This window comes from Tachyglossus aculeatus, chromosome 10, assembly GCF_015852505.1.
Source record: "Tachyglossus aculeatus isolate mTacAcu1 chromosome 10, mTacAcu1.pri, whole genome shotgun sequence".
Classification (NCBI taxonomy): Eukaryota; Metazoa; Chordata; class Mammalia; order Monotremata; family Tachyglossidae; genus Tachyglossus; species Tachyglossus aculeatus.
Window position 1 is genome coordinate 4,278,645 of NC_052075.1, and position 14,403 is coordinate 4,293,047.

The 14,403-nt window shown below is 54.9% G+C and overlaps 1 protein-coding gene across 4 annotated transcripts in view; it reads right to left on the reverse strand.

The window, feature by feature from the left end:
* Positions 1-14,403, reverse strand: part of JAK1 (Janus kinase 1) — a 129,538-nt gene that overhangs the window by 25,449 nt on the left and 89,686 nt on the right. For all 4 annotated transcript variants that reach the window (XM_038753303.1, XM_038753300.1, XM_038753302.1 and 1 more), the window contains exons 3-4: positions 13,124-13,322; positions 10,631-10,754 (exon numbers count right to left, since the gene is read on the reverse strand). In XM_038753303.1, coding sequence (XP_038609231.1) covers positions 10,631-10,754; positions 13,124-13,322 — 323 coding nt within the window. The remainder of the gene's footprint in view (positions 1-10,630; positions 10,755-13,123; positions 13,323-14,403) is intronic.

The following is a 14,403-nucleotide window of genomic DNA, read 5'->3' on the forward strand; positions in this document are numbered from 1 at the left end:
TACGATGGAATGAATGAGTGAATGAGCACTTACTGTGTGCAGAGCACTGTACTAAGTGCTTGGGAAGTACAAGTTGGCAACATATAGAGACGGTCCCTACTCAACAGCGGGCTCACAGTCTAGAAGTCTAGTTGATCTGAGTGTGCGACTCAGTGTGGGGCCGACTGGAAACGCCATGAGGCTGGGGGGCTCAGGACACCCGGCTTCTACGCTCTAGGGCAAGTCACTCAACTTCTCTGGGTCTCATTTCCTCAGCTGTAAAATGGGGATTCGATTCCTGTTCTCCCTTCCTCTTTTAATACCTTTGACGGCATTGTACCTAACCCAGCACGGTGCTCTGGCACCTAGTGAGCACTTAAAATACCCCAATTATTCCTATTACGGAAGAATCAGTAGTTGGGAGGAGGGGAGAGGAGGAAAGGAGGGGTCAGGGGAAGGCAGAAGGGGCTCCCCACTGGAGAGAGCATTCGCTATTTCTCTGCCCGTCTCCCCCGTCAGGCTGGGGGTTCCCGGTGGTGCGGCTCTTATACTCCGCTAAGCGCTCAGTACGGTGCGATGAGGTCAGCAGGTGGTCGTCGGATACCAGTCCTGCAACCCCCGCCCTGCCCCGAGGCCGACGAGGAACCGTTTTTCTGCTCGCTCGGCCCTTCCTTCCCCGGCACGCTGCATCCAAACCCGGACAGGAGTCTGGATGCCACAGAGGAGAGTCCCGGCAGGAAATCAGCCCGAGCCAGTTGGCCCCTGCTCAGCGAGCACTGCCGTCCGTGGTGCACACGGAACTGAGGCCCAGTGAAGAATATATGTCTGTACATATTTATTACTCTATTTATTTTACTTGTACATATTTATTCTATTTATTTTATTTTGTTGATATGTTTGGTTGTCCGTCTCCCCCTTCTAGACTGTGAGCCCGCTGTGGGGTAGGGACCGTCTCTCTAATGTTGCCAACTTGGACTTCCCAAGCGCTTAGTACAGTGCTCTGCACACAGTAAGCGCTCAATAAATACGACTGAATGAATGAGTGGATGAAAAGCGGGGCTGGGGGCCGGGTCTTTCGGCCTCCTCCACCACCTTGGCACAGAGGGGCTTTCAGCGCGTACCGAGGAGTGCGCCGGCAGAGGAGGAGCCAGACCGGAAGCCTCCCGTCCTCCTGTCATCATCATCATCAATCATATTTATTGAGCGCTTACTGTGTGCAGAGCACTGTACTAAGCGCTTGGGAAGTACAAGTTGGCAACATATAGAGACAGTCCCTACCCAACAGTGGGCTCACAGTCTAAAAGGGGGAGACAGAGAACAAAACCAAACATACTAACAAAATAAAATAAATAGAATAGATATGTACAAGTAAAATAAATAGAGTAATAAATATGTACAAACATATATACATATATACAGGTGCTGTGGGGAAGGGAAGGAGGTAAGACGGGGGGGATGGAGACGGGGACGAGGGGGACAGGAAGGAAGGGGCTCAGTCTGGGAAGGCCTCCTGGAGGAAGTGAGCTCTCAGCAGGGCCTTGAAGGGAGGAAGAGAGCTAGCTTGGCGGATGGGCAGAGGGATTGGGGGCATTCCGGGCCCGGGGGAGGACGGGGGCCGGGGGTCGATGGCGGGACAGGCGAGAACGAGTTACGGTGAGGAGATTAGCGGCGGAGGAGCGGAAGGTGCGGGCTGGGCTGGAGAAGGAGAGAAGGGAGGTGAGGTAAGAGGGGGCAAGGGGATGGACAGCCTTGAAGCCCAGGGTGAGGAGTTTCTGCCTGATGCGCAGATTGATTGGGAGCCACTGGAGGTTTTTGAGGAGGGGAGTAACATGCCCAGAGCGTTTCTGGACAAAGATAATCCGGGCAGCAGCATGAAGTATGGATTGAAGTGGGAAGAGACACGAGGATGGGAGATCAGAGAGAAGGCTGATGCAGTAGTCCAGACGGGATAGGATGAGAGCTTGAATGAGCAGGGTAGCGGTTTGGATGGAGAGGAAAGGGCGGATCTTGGCAATGTTGCGGAGCTGAGACCGGCAGGTTTTGGTGACGGCTTGGATGTGAGGGGTGTCCTCCCGCCCCACCCCGTTCCCCTACAAATCCTCCGCGGCTGCCGCCAGAGGGGACCGCGTGGACCACTGGACAATTACTGCCACTGACTGGGCACTGCATCTAGTCCAACCACTGTGCTAAGGCCCGGGGTAGAGTCCAAAGAGCCCCGTCAGACACGGTCCTTAGGTCGCCCAGCTGGGCCTCAATCCCTGAGGTGGGGCGAGCAGGGCTCTTTTCCCCGTCGGAGACCTAGAGGGGTTCCGGGACGTGCCTGAAGGTATCATCAATCGTATTTATTGAGCGCTTACTGTGTGCAGAGCACTGTACTAAGCGCTTGGGAAGTACAAGTTTGCAACACACAGAGACAGTCCCTACCCAACAGTGGGCTCACAGTCTAAAAGACTGTGGTATGAAAGAAGGTATGAAGTGGGCCGCTGCAGAGCTGGGACTGGAGCCCAGTGGCCACTCTGGCTCCCAGTCCCGTCCAGTCCCAGTCACTAGGCCAGGCTTGCCTCCTGACCCACTTGACACTGTTGCCCGCGTGAGACGGTCTCCGCCCGTTCTTTGGGGAGACGGGCCCTTCGGTCCCAATTTGGGCTCCAATTTGGGGACGGGGGCGGTGGGGGGGGGGGGGGTGACTGGCAGCGCGGGTTGGTGGCACAGTGGCGAGCCTCGCTGCCCTCCAAGCAGCTGGCCCGGATTCGATTCCCGGCCAACGCGGTATGGCTTTGAGAAGCAGCGTGGCCTGGTGGCTAGAACCCGGGCCTGAGAGTTAGAAGGTCATGGGTTCTAATCCGGGCCCCGCCACCTGTCCGCTGTGAGACTTTGGGCAAGTCACTTCACTTCTCTGGGCTCAGTTCCCTCATCTGTAAAACGGGGATGAAGACTGTGAGCCCTACGTGGGACCCGTCACCTCAAACATGTCCAAACCAGAGCTCCTTATCTTCCCACCCAAACTCTGCCTTTCCCCTGACTTTCCCATAACTGTAGACAGCACCACCATCTTTCCTGGCTCACAAGCCCTTCACCTTGGCGTTATCCTTGACTCCTCTCTCCCAGTCAGCCCACATATTCAATCCGTCACCAAATCCTCTTAGTCCCACCTTCACAACATCGCTAAAATCCCTTTCCTCTCCATCCATCCTGCTACCACGTTACTGCAATCAATCGCCCTATCCCACCGAGATAACTGCATCAGCCTCCTTGCTGACCTCCCAGCCTCCCGTCTCTCCCCGCTCCAGTCCAGACTTCACTCTGCTGTCTGGTTCATTTTGCAACAAAAACGTTCTGGACACGTCACCCACCCCTCAAAAAACTCCGGCGATTGCCCATCCACCGCCGTACCCAACAGCAACTCCTCTTCAATGGCTTTAGAGCCGTCCATCAACTTGCCCCCTCCTATCTCACCTTGCTTCTTTCCTTCTACAACCCAGCCCGCACACCTTGCTCCTCTAAAGCTAACTTTCTCACTGGGCTTCCACCTCACCTGTCTCACTGCCGACCCTTGGCCCACGTCCCGCCTCTGGCCTGAAACACCCTCCCTCCTCTAATCTGACAGACAACCACCCTCCCCCAGCTTCAGAGCCTTATTGAAGGCCCATCTCCTCTATGAGGCCTTCCCAGATAATGCCCCACTTTTCCTATCTCCCTCTCCCTTCTGCATCAACCTGACTTGCTCGCTTTACTCTTCCCCCATCCCAGCACCAAAGCACGTATCTGTAATCTTATTTATTTGTACTGATGACTGCCTCCCCACCTCTAGACTGTGAGCTCATTGTGGGCAGGGAATGTCACTGTTTACTGTATTTACTGTTGCACTGTACTTTCCCCCAAGCACTAAGTACAGTACTCGGCAACCAGAAAGCATTCAATAAATACGGCTGAATGAATGAATGAATGAATGAATGAATGACAGAAGCTGTGCCCAACCCAATTATCTTGTAGTTCCCTCATCTGTAAAATGGGGATTAAGACTGTGAGCCCCACGTGGGACAACCTGATCACCTTGTATCCGCACAAGCGCTTAGAACAGTGCTCTGCACATAGTAAGCGCTTAACAAATGCCATTATTATTATTATTATTATTATTATTGTACCACCCCAGCTCTTAGAACAGTGCCTGACACATAGTAAGCACTTTAGACTGTGAGCCCACTGTTGGGTAGGGACTGTCTCTATATGTTGCCAACTTGTACTTCCCAAGCGCTTAGTACAGTGCTCTGCACACAGTAAGCGCTCAATAAATACGATTGATTGATTGATTAACAAATACCATAATGATTATTATTAGAGAAGCAGCGTGGCTCAGTGGAAAGAGCCCGGGCTTTGGAGTCGGAGGTCAAGGGTTCAAATCCCAGCTCCGCCAACTGTCAGCTGTGTGACTTTGGGCAAGTCACTTCACTTCTCTGGGCCTCAGTTACCTTTCATTCATTCAATCGTATTTATTCAGCGTTTACTGTGTGCAGAGCACTGTACTAAGCGCTTGGGAAGTCCAAGTTGGCAACATCTAGAGACGGTCCCTACCCAACAGCGGGCTCACAGTCTAGAAGGGGGAGACGGACAACAAAACAAAATATATTAACAAGATAAAATAAATAGAATAAATATGCACAAATAAAATAGAGTAATAAATATGTAAAAACATATATACAGGTGCTGTGGGGAGGGGAAAGAGGTAAGGCGGGGGGGATGGGGAGGGGAAGGAGGGGGAGAGGAAGGAGGGGGCTCAGTCTGGGAAGGCCTCAGTTCCCTCATCTGTGAAATGGGGATTAAGACTGTGAGCCCCACATGGGACAACCTGATCACCTTGTAATCTCCCCAGCGCTTAGAACAGTGCTTTGCACATAGTAAGTGCTTAATAAATGCCATCATCATCATCATCATTATTATTATTATTATCATTATTATCCATGCTCCACCCGCCATGTGGCTACGGGGTGGCAGGAATAGCAGCGACGATATTTACGGAGCCCCCACCGGAAGCAAGGCACCATACCGAACGTTGGGTAAGATGGGTCGGCTGCCCGCAGCCTGGCCAGGCAAGGACTGAATGGGCGGGAAGAGGCAGGCAGGGCCGGCTTCGGCCTGTAAACCAGAGAGGAGGCCAACCCGGAGCGTGTGGTCCAGACGGGAGAATTTCACAATTCTGGAGAATTGGTCAGTGAGGGAAGTGGTGGCGATTTTTTCCCGGCCTCGGGGCGACCAGACGTCCGGGCCGCGGCTCCGGCATCTCGGTATCGACGACCCCGCTCGGAAACTGGCTGGGCACTGCCCACCTCGGGATTGTTCCCGGGCTCCCTGGCAACTCTCGGAGGGCCGGACCCCCCGTAGCCTACTGGAATGAGCAAAGAACCGGGAGTCGGGAGGTTCAGATTTCCGCCGCTGGCCTGCTGTGTGACCACGGATGAGACATTTAACCTCTCTGGGCCTCAGTTTCCATATCTGCAAAACCTGTCCATAAGACACCCCCTCTCCCCACCCCTTAGACCGTGACCTCCACGCGGGACAAGGACGGGAACTGTGTCGGATCAGATTTTCTTGTAACCTCTACTCCCAACGCTGAGCGCGGTGCTCGGCGTACAGGAAGTGTTTCGTAAAGACCACCGACGTTAAAATAATCATTAAATCACAGAAATAAAAGCTGGACTGGGGCCTGAAACTTAAAACCTAGGCTTAAAGAGATACAGCCTTCCACTTAGCCCCGCGTTGCATCACGTTTCCGAAGCATCCCCAAGAGCCCCACCCAATCCCAGGCCGGTCAGCCTTCCCTCGGCTCGGGAGAGGGAAAAAAGAAAAGGGCGGGAGCCGCCAGGCCCCTCCCAGAATGCCTGCGTGTTGTTGCTTTATCAAATTCTAGACCAGTGAGGTTAGGAAGTTACAAAATATTTGTGGTTGGTTTCGTTGCAGATGTTTTTGTCTGGTGAGTGTGGTGCTTTGTGTGCGAGCGCTTTTAGGTGTTCAGAGAGCCTGTGGTGGCACGGCCATATCCTGTTGAGACACGCAGAAAGGTACAACTTAAAGGTGCCAAAAATTCAGCGACGACGGAGCTGCACCCTTCCTGGTTGCTTAGCGGCCCTGGGAGGGCGGGAGGAAGTGGGCGGGTGGGGGGTGAGGGAGGAGGAGGAAGGTGCAGAGGAGGAGGGGGGCACAGAGGGAAAGGGGGTATGGGGGAGGAGATGGGGTGAGAGGCGATTGGAAGGGCTTTGGAAGGCCAGGGCCTAGAGGAGACTGCGAAGGGAGAAGCCAAGCTGGGAAAACAGCTCGGAGGAGCAGCAGGAAGGGGCCTGCTAACCGGACGCTGCCTGACCCTCTCCATCCCCCCCATCTTACCTCCTTCCCTTCCCCACAGCACCTGCATATATGTTTGTACATATTTATTACTCTATTTATTTATTTATTTTACTTGTACATATCTATTCTATTTATTTTATTCTGTTAGTATGTTTGGTTTTGTTCTCTGTCTCCCCCTTTTAGACTGTGAGCCCACTGTTGGGCAGGGACTGTCTCTATATGTTGCCAATTTGTACTTCCCAAGCGCTCAGTACAGTGCTCTGCACACAGTAAGCGCTCAATAAATACGATTGATTGATGATGATGACCCAGCCCACCCAAGGCTGCCCGCACCCACCCAGGGCTGCCCGCCGGCCGGCCGGCCATCCCCCCGAGCCCTGAAAGCGGTGGCAGCAGCCCCGCTTCACAGACAATTCTGCTCTCGGGACCCATTATAGACCGTGAGCTCGTTGTGGGTAGGGAATGTGTCTGTTACACTGCACTCTCCCAAGTGCTTAGTAATAATAATAATAATAATACTAATAATAATAATGATGGTGTTTGTTAAGTGCTTACTACGTGCGAAGCACTGTTCTGATCACAAGGTAATAATAATGATAATAATGATGGTGATGATGATGGCGTTTGTTAAGTGCTTACTACGTGCGAAGCACTGTTCTGATCACAAGGTAACAATAATAATAATGATGATAATGATGATGGTGTTTGTTAAGCGCTTACTACGTACGAAGCACTGTTCTGATCACAAGGTGATCAGGTGGTCCCATGTGGGGCTCACGGTCTTAATCCCTGTTTTCCAGATGAGGGAACTGAGGCTCACAGAAGTGAAGTGACTTGCCCAAGGTCACACAGCAGACATGTGGCGGAGCCGGGATTAGAACCCATGACCTCTGACTCCCAAGCCCGGGCTCTTCCTAATGAACCATGCTAATAGGCCTTCCCAGACTGAGCCCCTTCCTTCCTCTCCCCCTCGCCCCCCTCTCCATCCCCCCATCTTAACTCCTTCCCTTCCCCACAGCACCTGTATATATGTATATATGTTTGCACATATTTATTACTCTTTATTTATTTATTTTATTTGTGCATATCTATTCTATTTATTTTATTTTGTTAGGATGTTTGGTTTTGTTCTCTGTCTCCCCCTTTTAGACCGTGAGCCCACTGTTGGGTAGGGACTGTCTCTATATGTTGCCAATTTGTACTTCCCAAGCGCTTAGTACAGCGCTCAATAAATACGATTGATGATGATGATGATGCTGCTTCTTGCCCCGCACACGGTAAGCGCTCAGTAAAGACGATCGACTGATCTGTCTCGGGAGGTCAGTGGGGCCGGACAATGGAGCGGCCCCAGCCCCGAGCCGACCCTCAGCTCCACAGACGTGGTGGACAGTTGGAGGGACTGGACTAGATTGGGTGGACTCCACGGCGCCCGCCACCCGCAAGTCGCCCCACATCCACCTCGTCCAGGAAGCCTTCCCCGATTGACTGCACCCATTCTCCAACCTGTGCCCCTCTCTCACCTCCTCCTCCTCCTGGAATTGAGCTAGCTGTAATTCATTCATTCATTCAATCGTATTTATTGAGCGCTTACTGTGTGCAGAGCACTGTACTAAGCGCTTGGGAAGTACAAGCTGGCAACATAGAGAGACGGTCCCTACCCAACAACGGGCTCACGGTCTAGAAGGGGGAGAGAGACAACAAGACAAAACATGCGGACAGGTGTCAAGTCATCAGAATAAACAGAAATGAAGCTAGATGCACATCATCAGCAAAATAAATAGAATAGTAAATATGTACAAGAAAAACAAATAGAGCAATAAATCTGTATAAACATATATACAGGGGCTGTGGGGAGGGGAAGGAGGTAGGGCGGGGGGGATGGGAAGGAGGAGAGGAGGCAGCAGCGTGAAGTATAGACTGAAGTGGGGAGATATACATATATATATATATATCTGTATATATGTATATATGTTTGTGCATATTTATTACTCTATTTTACTTGTACATATCCTATTTATTTTATTTTGTTAGTATGTTTGGTTTTGTTCTCTGTCTCCCCCTTTTAGACTGTGAGCCCACTGTTGGGCAGGGACTGTCTCTATATGTTGCCAATTTTTACTTCCCAAGCGCTTAGTACAGTGCTCTGCACACAGTAAGCGCTCAATAAATACGACTGATGATGATGATGAGAGACAGGAGGATGGGAGATCAGAGGGGAGGCTGATGCAGTAATCCATTCAGGACAGGATGAGAGATTGAACGAACAGGGTAGCGGTTTGGATGGAGAGGAAATCAATCAATCAATCAATACGATTGATGGATTGAAAGGGCGGATCTTGGCGATGTTGCGGAGGTGAGACCGGCAGGTTCTGGTGACGGATCGGATGTGAGGGGTGAGCGAGAGAGCGGAGTCGAGGATGACACCGAGGTTGCGGGCTTGTGAGACGGGAAGGATGGTAGTGTCGTCTACAGTGGCGGGAAAGTCAGGGAGAGGGTAGGGTTTGGGAGGGAAGATAAGGAGTTCGGTTCAGTAATGGACACACGCGCTCGAAGGAAAGCTCCAGAATGTTTGTGGGCTCCACGGCAGAATGAGAGGAGGGTAGGCTGGGGCTCGTACCGTGAAACGGATCTGCTGTAAGCTCGCTCTCTAGACTGTAAGCTTGTTGCGGGCAGGGAACGTGTCTACCGACTGTCGCACTGTACCCTCCCAGCGGCAGTGTCCTACACCCAGTAAGCGCTCGATAAATTCATTCATTCAATTGCATTTATTAAGCGCTTACTGTGTGCAAAGCACTGTACTAAGCGCTTGGGAAGTACAAGTCGGCAACATATAGAGGCGGTCCCTACCCAACAGTGGGATAAATACCACCGATAATAATAATAATAATTATAATAATGATGGCACTTATTAAGAGCTTACTATGTGCAAAGCACTGTTCTAAGCAGTGGGGAGGTTACAGAGTGATCAGGTTGTCCCATGGGGGCTCACAGTCTTCATCCCCATTTTACAAATGAGGAAACTGAGGCACAGAGAGTTAAGTGGCTAGCCCAAAGTCACACAGCTGACAGTCACACAGACTGTGAGCCCACTGTTGGGTAGGGACCGTCTCTATATGTTGCCAACTTGTACTTCCCAAGCGCTTAGTACAGTGCTCTGCACACAGTCAGCGCTCAATAAATACGATTGATGATGATGAACTGGCGGAGCCGGGATTTGAACCCATGACCTCTGACTCCAAAGCCCGGGCTCTTTCAATTGAGCCACGCTGCGATGGATGGATCTGCTCCTTCCACCCGCTGCGGTTCCCACACTTGAGGACAGGGTGGAGGAGGGGAGAGCAGCGACCGCGGCCCCCCGCTCCACTCCATAGCCACCCAGTTCCCGGACGGGACACCCCCAGTTCCAGGAGGAGCGTTTCCTTGGTCTGCGGGGATGGAGCCCCGTTGACGTGACCGGGCACAGGGCAGGTGTGGGCCAAAACGCACAACCCCTGCCCCCCAAGATGGGGCCCAGAGGGCCCCCCTTTGATGCGGATGAGTATTGGGGTGGCAATTCCCGGGATCCATGCCCTCCGGCCAACTCTCCTTAGCTCACGGCGGCAACAAGACGGCTCGGCCAGGGAGCCTCGGTCCCACCCCACAATGGTCAGTTCTCCACACCACAAGCCGTGCCAACCCAGAGGCCCCTCGGCGCTCACGGCCTCACACTCATCCTGACGCTGACGGGTAGGTGGGTAGTGGGCCCTACATTCGCCCGGGCTCCGCTCTCTACCTGGTCTCCGGTGCCCGCTCTCTGTCCCTCCGCCCCGTCTTTCTCCCTCCTCCCATTTAAAGCATCCGTTCCTTGAGGCCAGACAGTGCCCTCCCCAGCTCTCGGTACGACGCTTGGCATTCCTCGTGAGCTTCGAACACGTCCCTTCCATCCCTCTGTTTGGGATTCCCCAAGCTCGGAGTACAGCGCGCTGCCCACGGGACTGTCTCTATGTGTTGCCAACTTGTACTTCCCAAGTGCTTAGTACAGTGCTGTGCACACAGTAAGCGCTCAATAAATACGATTGATGATGATATGTACGATCGCAGCCACGACCGCAGGTGCTACTTACCTCCCGGGCGGGATCCTGCCGTGGGGCGGGCTGTTCTGGCCTCCACGGGACTCCCAGACAGGCGCAAGCCCAAACCAGCGACCCCCGCCCGCACAGTACCGCCCAGAGGCACCATGGCACCGAGAGGGATGTCCAGCCGGCCCCACGCTGGCCGATCGGCCCCAACGGTGGGCGGCCGCCCTCCCAGCTCCGCCCGCGCCCGCCCGTACCTCATACGGTAGTGGAGCCGCAGGGACGTCTTGTCATCGATGGTGACCGTGTGGTTCGGCGCGTGCCACAGCTTGGAGCTCTCGTCGTACAGGGCGAAGAGGTTATGGCACAGGGGCGAGATGCCTGGGGAAAGGGGGGTCACAGACCTTTCAGAAATTCATCAAAAATTCGAGGGGCGCCCCTGACTTAATAATAATAATGGCATTTATTAAGCACCTATGTGCAAAGCGCTGTTCTAAGCACTGGGGAGGTTACAAGGTGATCGGTTGTCCCATGGGGGGCTTACAGTCTTCATCCTTATTTTACAGATGAGGTAACTGAGGACTAGAGAAGTTAAGTGACTTACTCAAAGTCACACAGCTGACAAGTGGTGGAGCCGGAATTTGAACCCATGACCTCTGACTCCAAAGCCCGGGCTCTTTCCACTGAGCCGCTTCCCGCCGCCGGCCAAGGGACCGGATTCACCTGAGACCCCGGGGGCTTTAAGCCACCTCATGGCCTTGCTCCAACGGTGTCCCCAATCAACTCAGCCCCCAGGGCCCTACCTTTCCAGCCCCGGCCCTGATTATTTACGCAGCTCTTTCATCCTGACACATCTGCAGTACTTCCTGCCCCGTTCTTCACCTGCCTCCTGCCCACCTCTCTTTGTACACCATTTCTGCCTGTCCGTCCGCCTTTCCTATCAGACTATGAGCTCCTCGAGGGCAAGAAACAGATCTTAGTAACAACTTTCATATATCTTAAGCCCTGAATATATGCCGAGCAGTGTACTAAGCGCTGGGGATCCCCCATGGGGCTAAGCAGGTGGGAGAACGGGTAGTGAATCCCCACTGAGCAGGTGAGGAAACTGAGGCACAGAGGGGTGACTTGGCCAAGGTCACCAGGTGTCTCCAATCAGTCAATCGGTGCTATTTCTTGAGTGCAAGCTGTCTTGCTTCTGTCATGTCCCCAAGCGCTTAGTACAGCGCTTTGCATTTGGGCGGTGCTCAATAAATCCCACAGAATCGACCAACCCGACTGGAGCTAGTCTGCTCCCCCCTGAAGGTGGGATTTCGCCGAGAGCCCCCCTTCTCCAGCCCCCTCTTTTCAATAGCTCCGACATAAGTGGTTCCGCACTAGCCAAACTTCCAGCAGGGCATTGCGGAAGCGTTGGGAGTCGATGCCAGCTCGACTGCCTTTTTGGCTAGTGATTAATTCCCATTCCCATCGACAGTAAATGTGGCTTTCGAGCACTCGGTGAAATTTATCCTAAAGAGTGTTCATCAGCCACCTAGGAAATTTGATTCTATTTACTTTATTTTGTTAATATGTTTTGTTTTGTTGTCTGTCTCCCCCTTCTAGACTGTGAGCCCACTGTTGGGTAGGGACCGCCTCTATATGTTGCCAACTTGTGCTTCCCAAGCGCTTGGTACAGTGCTCTGCACACAGTAAGCGCTCAATAAATACGACTGAATGAATGAATGAATAGGAAACCGAAGACCCGCTTCAGTGAGGTGAGCGCGGTGGGTCTCCTCCTTCCGCCTCCCGACTGGCTTCGCTCAAACCGGAAGCTCCTAGCGGGCCGGGAATGGGAATACCGACTCCTTGCGTTGCACTCTCCCACGCGCTTAGTTCAGTACCCCGCACGTGGTTAAGCGCTTAATAAATATTTACTGATCGAAAAAGTTGTTTAGGGCGGAAAGGGAGGAGAGAGAGGACCGCTAACGCCAGCCTGTCTCCGTTCATCTCTCGGATCAACCGTGGTTCAACGCCCCCCCCACCCCAACACCCCCCCAGAGTGCTGGCCCGGCCCCACCCACCTTGATGCCACCTGTGTTCCAAAAGGGGCACCGTCCCAGCATGCCCCCCACCCCCAAATGCCGGGAGAGGCCGGTGGGTGAGGGAAGGGCACATAGGACTGGGAGAGTCGTATGGGCGCATTTATCCAGTGCTTACCGTGTGGCCGGCAGTGTACCAAGCGCCTCCCACTTCCAGGCCTGGAGCTGGGAACTCACGGCCTTAGTTTCTGGCCCCACCCCCCGTGCGAAGAAATCTCCGTGACACCACCGCGAGGCGGGGAGGAAGCTGGCGGGGCCCCTGGACAGATCTGGGAATCTCTGTCCCTCTGCCCCACACGCAAACCCTTCTCCTCCGGTCCGCTCAGCCTTCTGCAAAGCTCGCCCAAAGGCCCTCGATGCTCCCATCCCCAGATCCGACGGCCGGCTGGCCGGCATCCCGGTTACCGATCATTCCTGGATCGCGGACGGGCCTCCCGGGATTCTCCCCGGCCCGCGGTGCCGGTTGCCAACAGAGCGTGGGCTGCGGCCCCGCCAGCCGGTCGGCTCTTCAACCCCGGTCCCTTGGCCCCCCGAGTCCGGGAGGCGGTCGTGACTTACCGGGACGTCCCTCGGGGGCCGTCGGTGGTGGTTCACGGGCCAGAAGGAGCGGAAGGTGGGGGCCCCGCCTGCCCCCACCCCCCGTCCCGACCTCCCATCCCGGCCCGGGACACTCACCACACTCCTGCGCGGCTCTGATGCACAGCTGCTCGGCGGTGAACTGGCCGCTGGAGCAGCGGAGCGGGGCGCGCTCGGACAGGTAGAAAGCGATCTCCAGGCCGGGCTCCGGGGCCTCCAGGCTCACGTCGCTCTTCTTCGAGCTCCTGATCTTTGCGCAGAAAGCCATGGCATTGCAGTCCTCCTCGATAGTTAGATACTGCCGCCGGGGAGTGGAGGGGGGGAAAAGAGACCGCCGTCAGGGGGCACGGGGGCGGCCGCCGCCCCCCGGCCCGCTGCTCCGCCTCAGCCGGAGGGCATGAAGGGCCGGAGGGGGAACCGAGGCCCCAGCGGGGCAATCCCGGGCCGGACCCGCGTCCGCACCCCAGATAGGCCACGGGCTGGCTGAACGCACACCACGAACATCTTCCGAAGCGATTCCACCCTGCCCCTCCCCGCTGGGCCCGGGCCCAGGCCGAGGTCGAGGGCGAGGCTGAGCGGGCGTGGGTGGCGTTGTTTGCCTTAGCCAGATGGGCAGCGCCCGGACTGCGGAGTTTGCCCGGCTCGCACGAGAGGGGTCCCGCCCCAGGGAGCGAGCGCCGCCGTGGGGGCGGGGTGCTCGCCCCACCGTGGGGCCAGGTGGCCCGTCAGAGGGCAAAGGCCACTACGCGAGGGCACGACGGCGGGCACTCCCTCGCCGAGAGGGCCACGGGGCTTTAACCACAAACGACTGAAAAACAAAAGCCGCTGGGCCTCCCGGGTGGCGGGGGGGGGGGGAAGGAAGTCAGAGGTGTCAGACCCTCCCCACCCTCGTTCTCGCCCCTACCACACTCCGAGGCCTCCACCCCGCAGGCACCGTTTGGAAATCGGGACCCGAAACGGGGTCCGGCCGTGCCCGGGCGGCGCTGACCGAGCCGGCTCCCGGAGGAGCCCGGTGCCGGGGAGGATGACGGGGGTGTTGGCATTGGCGGGAGCGGCGGAGGGGTGACTGCATGGTGGACGCATGCTTGAGGTTGGTAGTGCTGTTGGCATTAGAAGCAGCGTGGTTCAATGGAAAGAGCCCGGGCTTTGGAGCCAGAGGTCGTGGGTTCAAATCCCAGCTCCGCCAACTGTCAGCTGTGTGACGCTGGGCAAGTCACTTCACTTCTCTGGGCCTCAGTTCCCTCATCTGGAAAAATGGGGATTAAAACCGTGAAGCCCCCCGTGGGACAACCCGATAACCTTGTATCCCAGCGCTTAGAACAGTGCTTTGCACATAGTAAGCGCTTAACAAATACCATCATTATTATTATTATTACTGG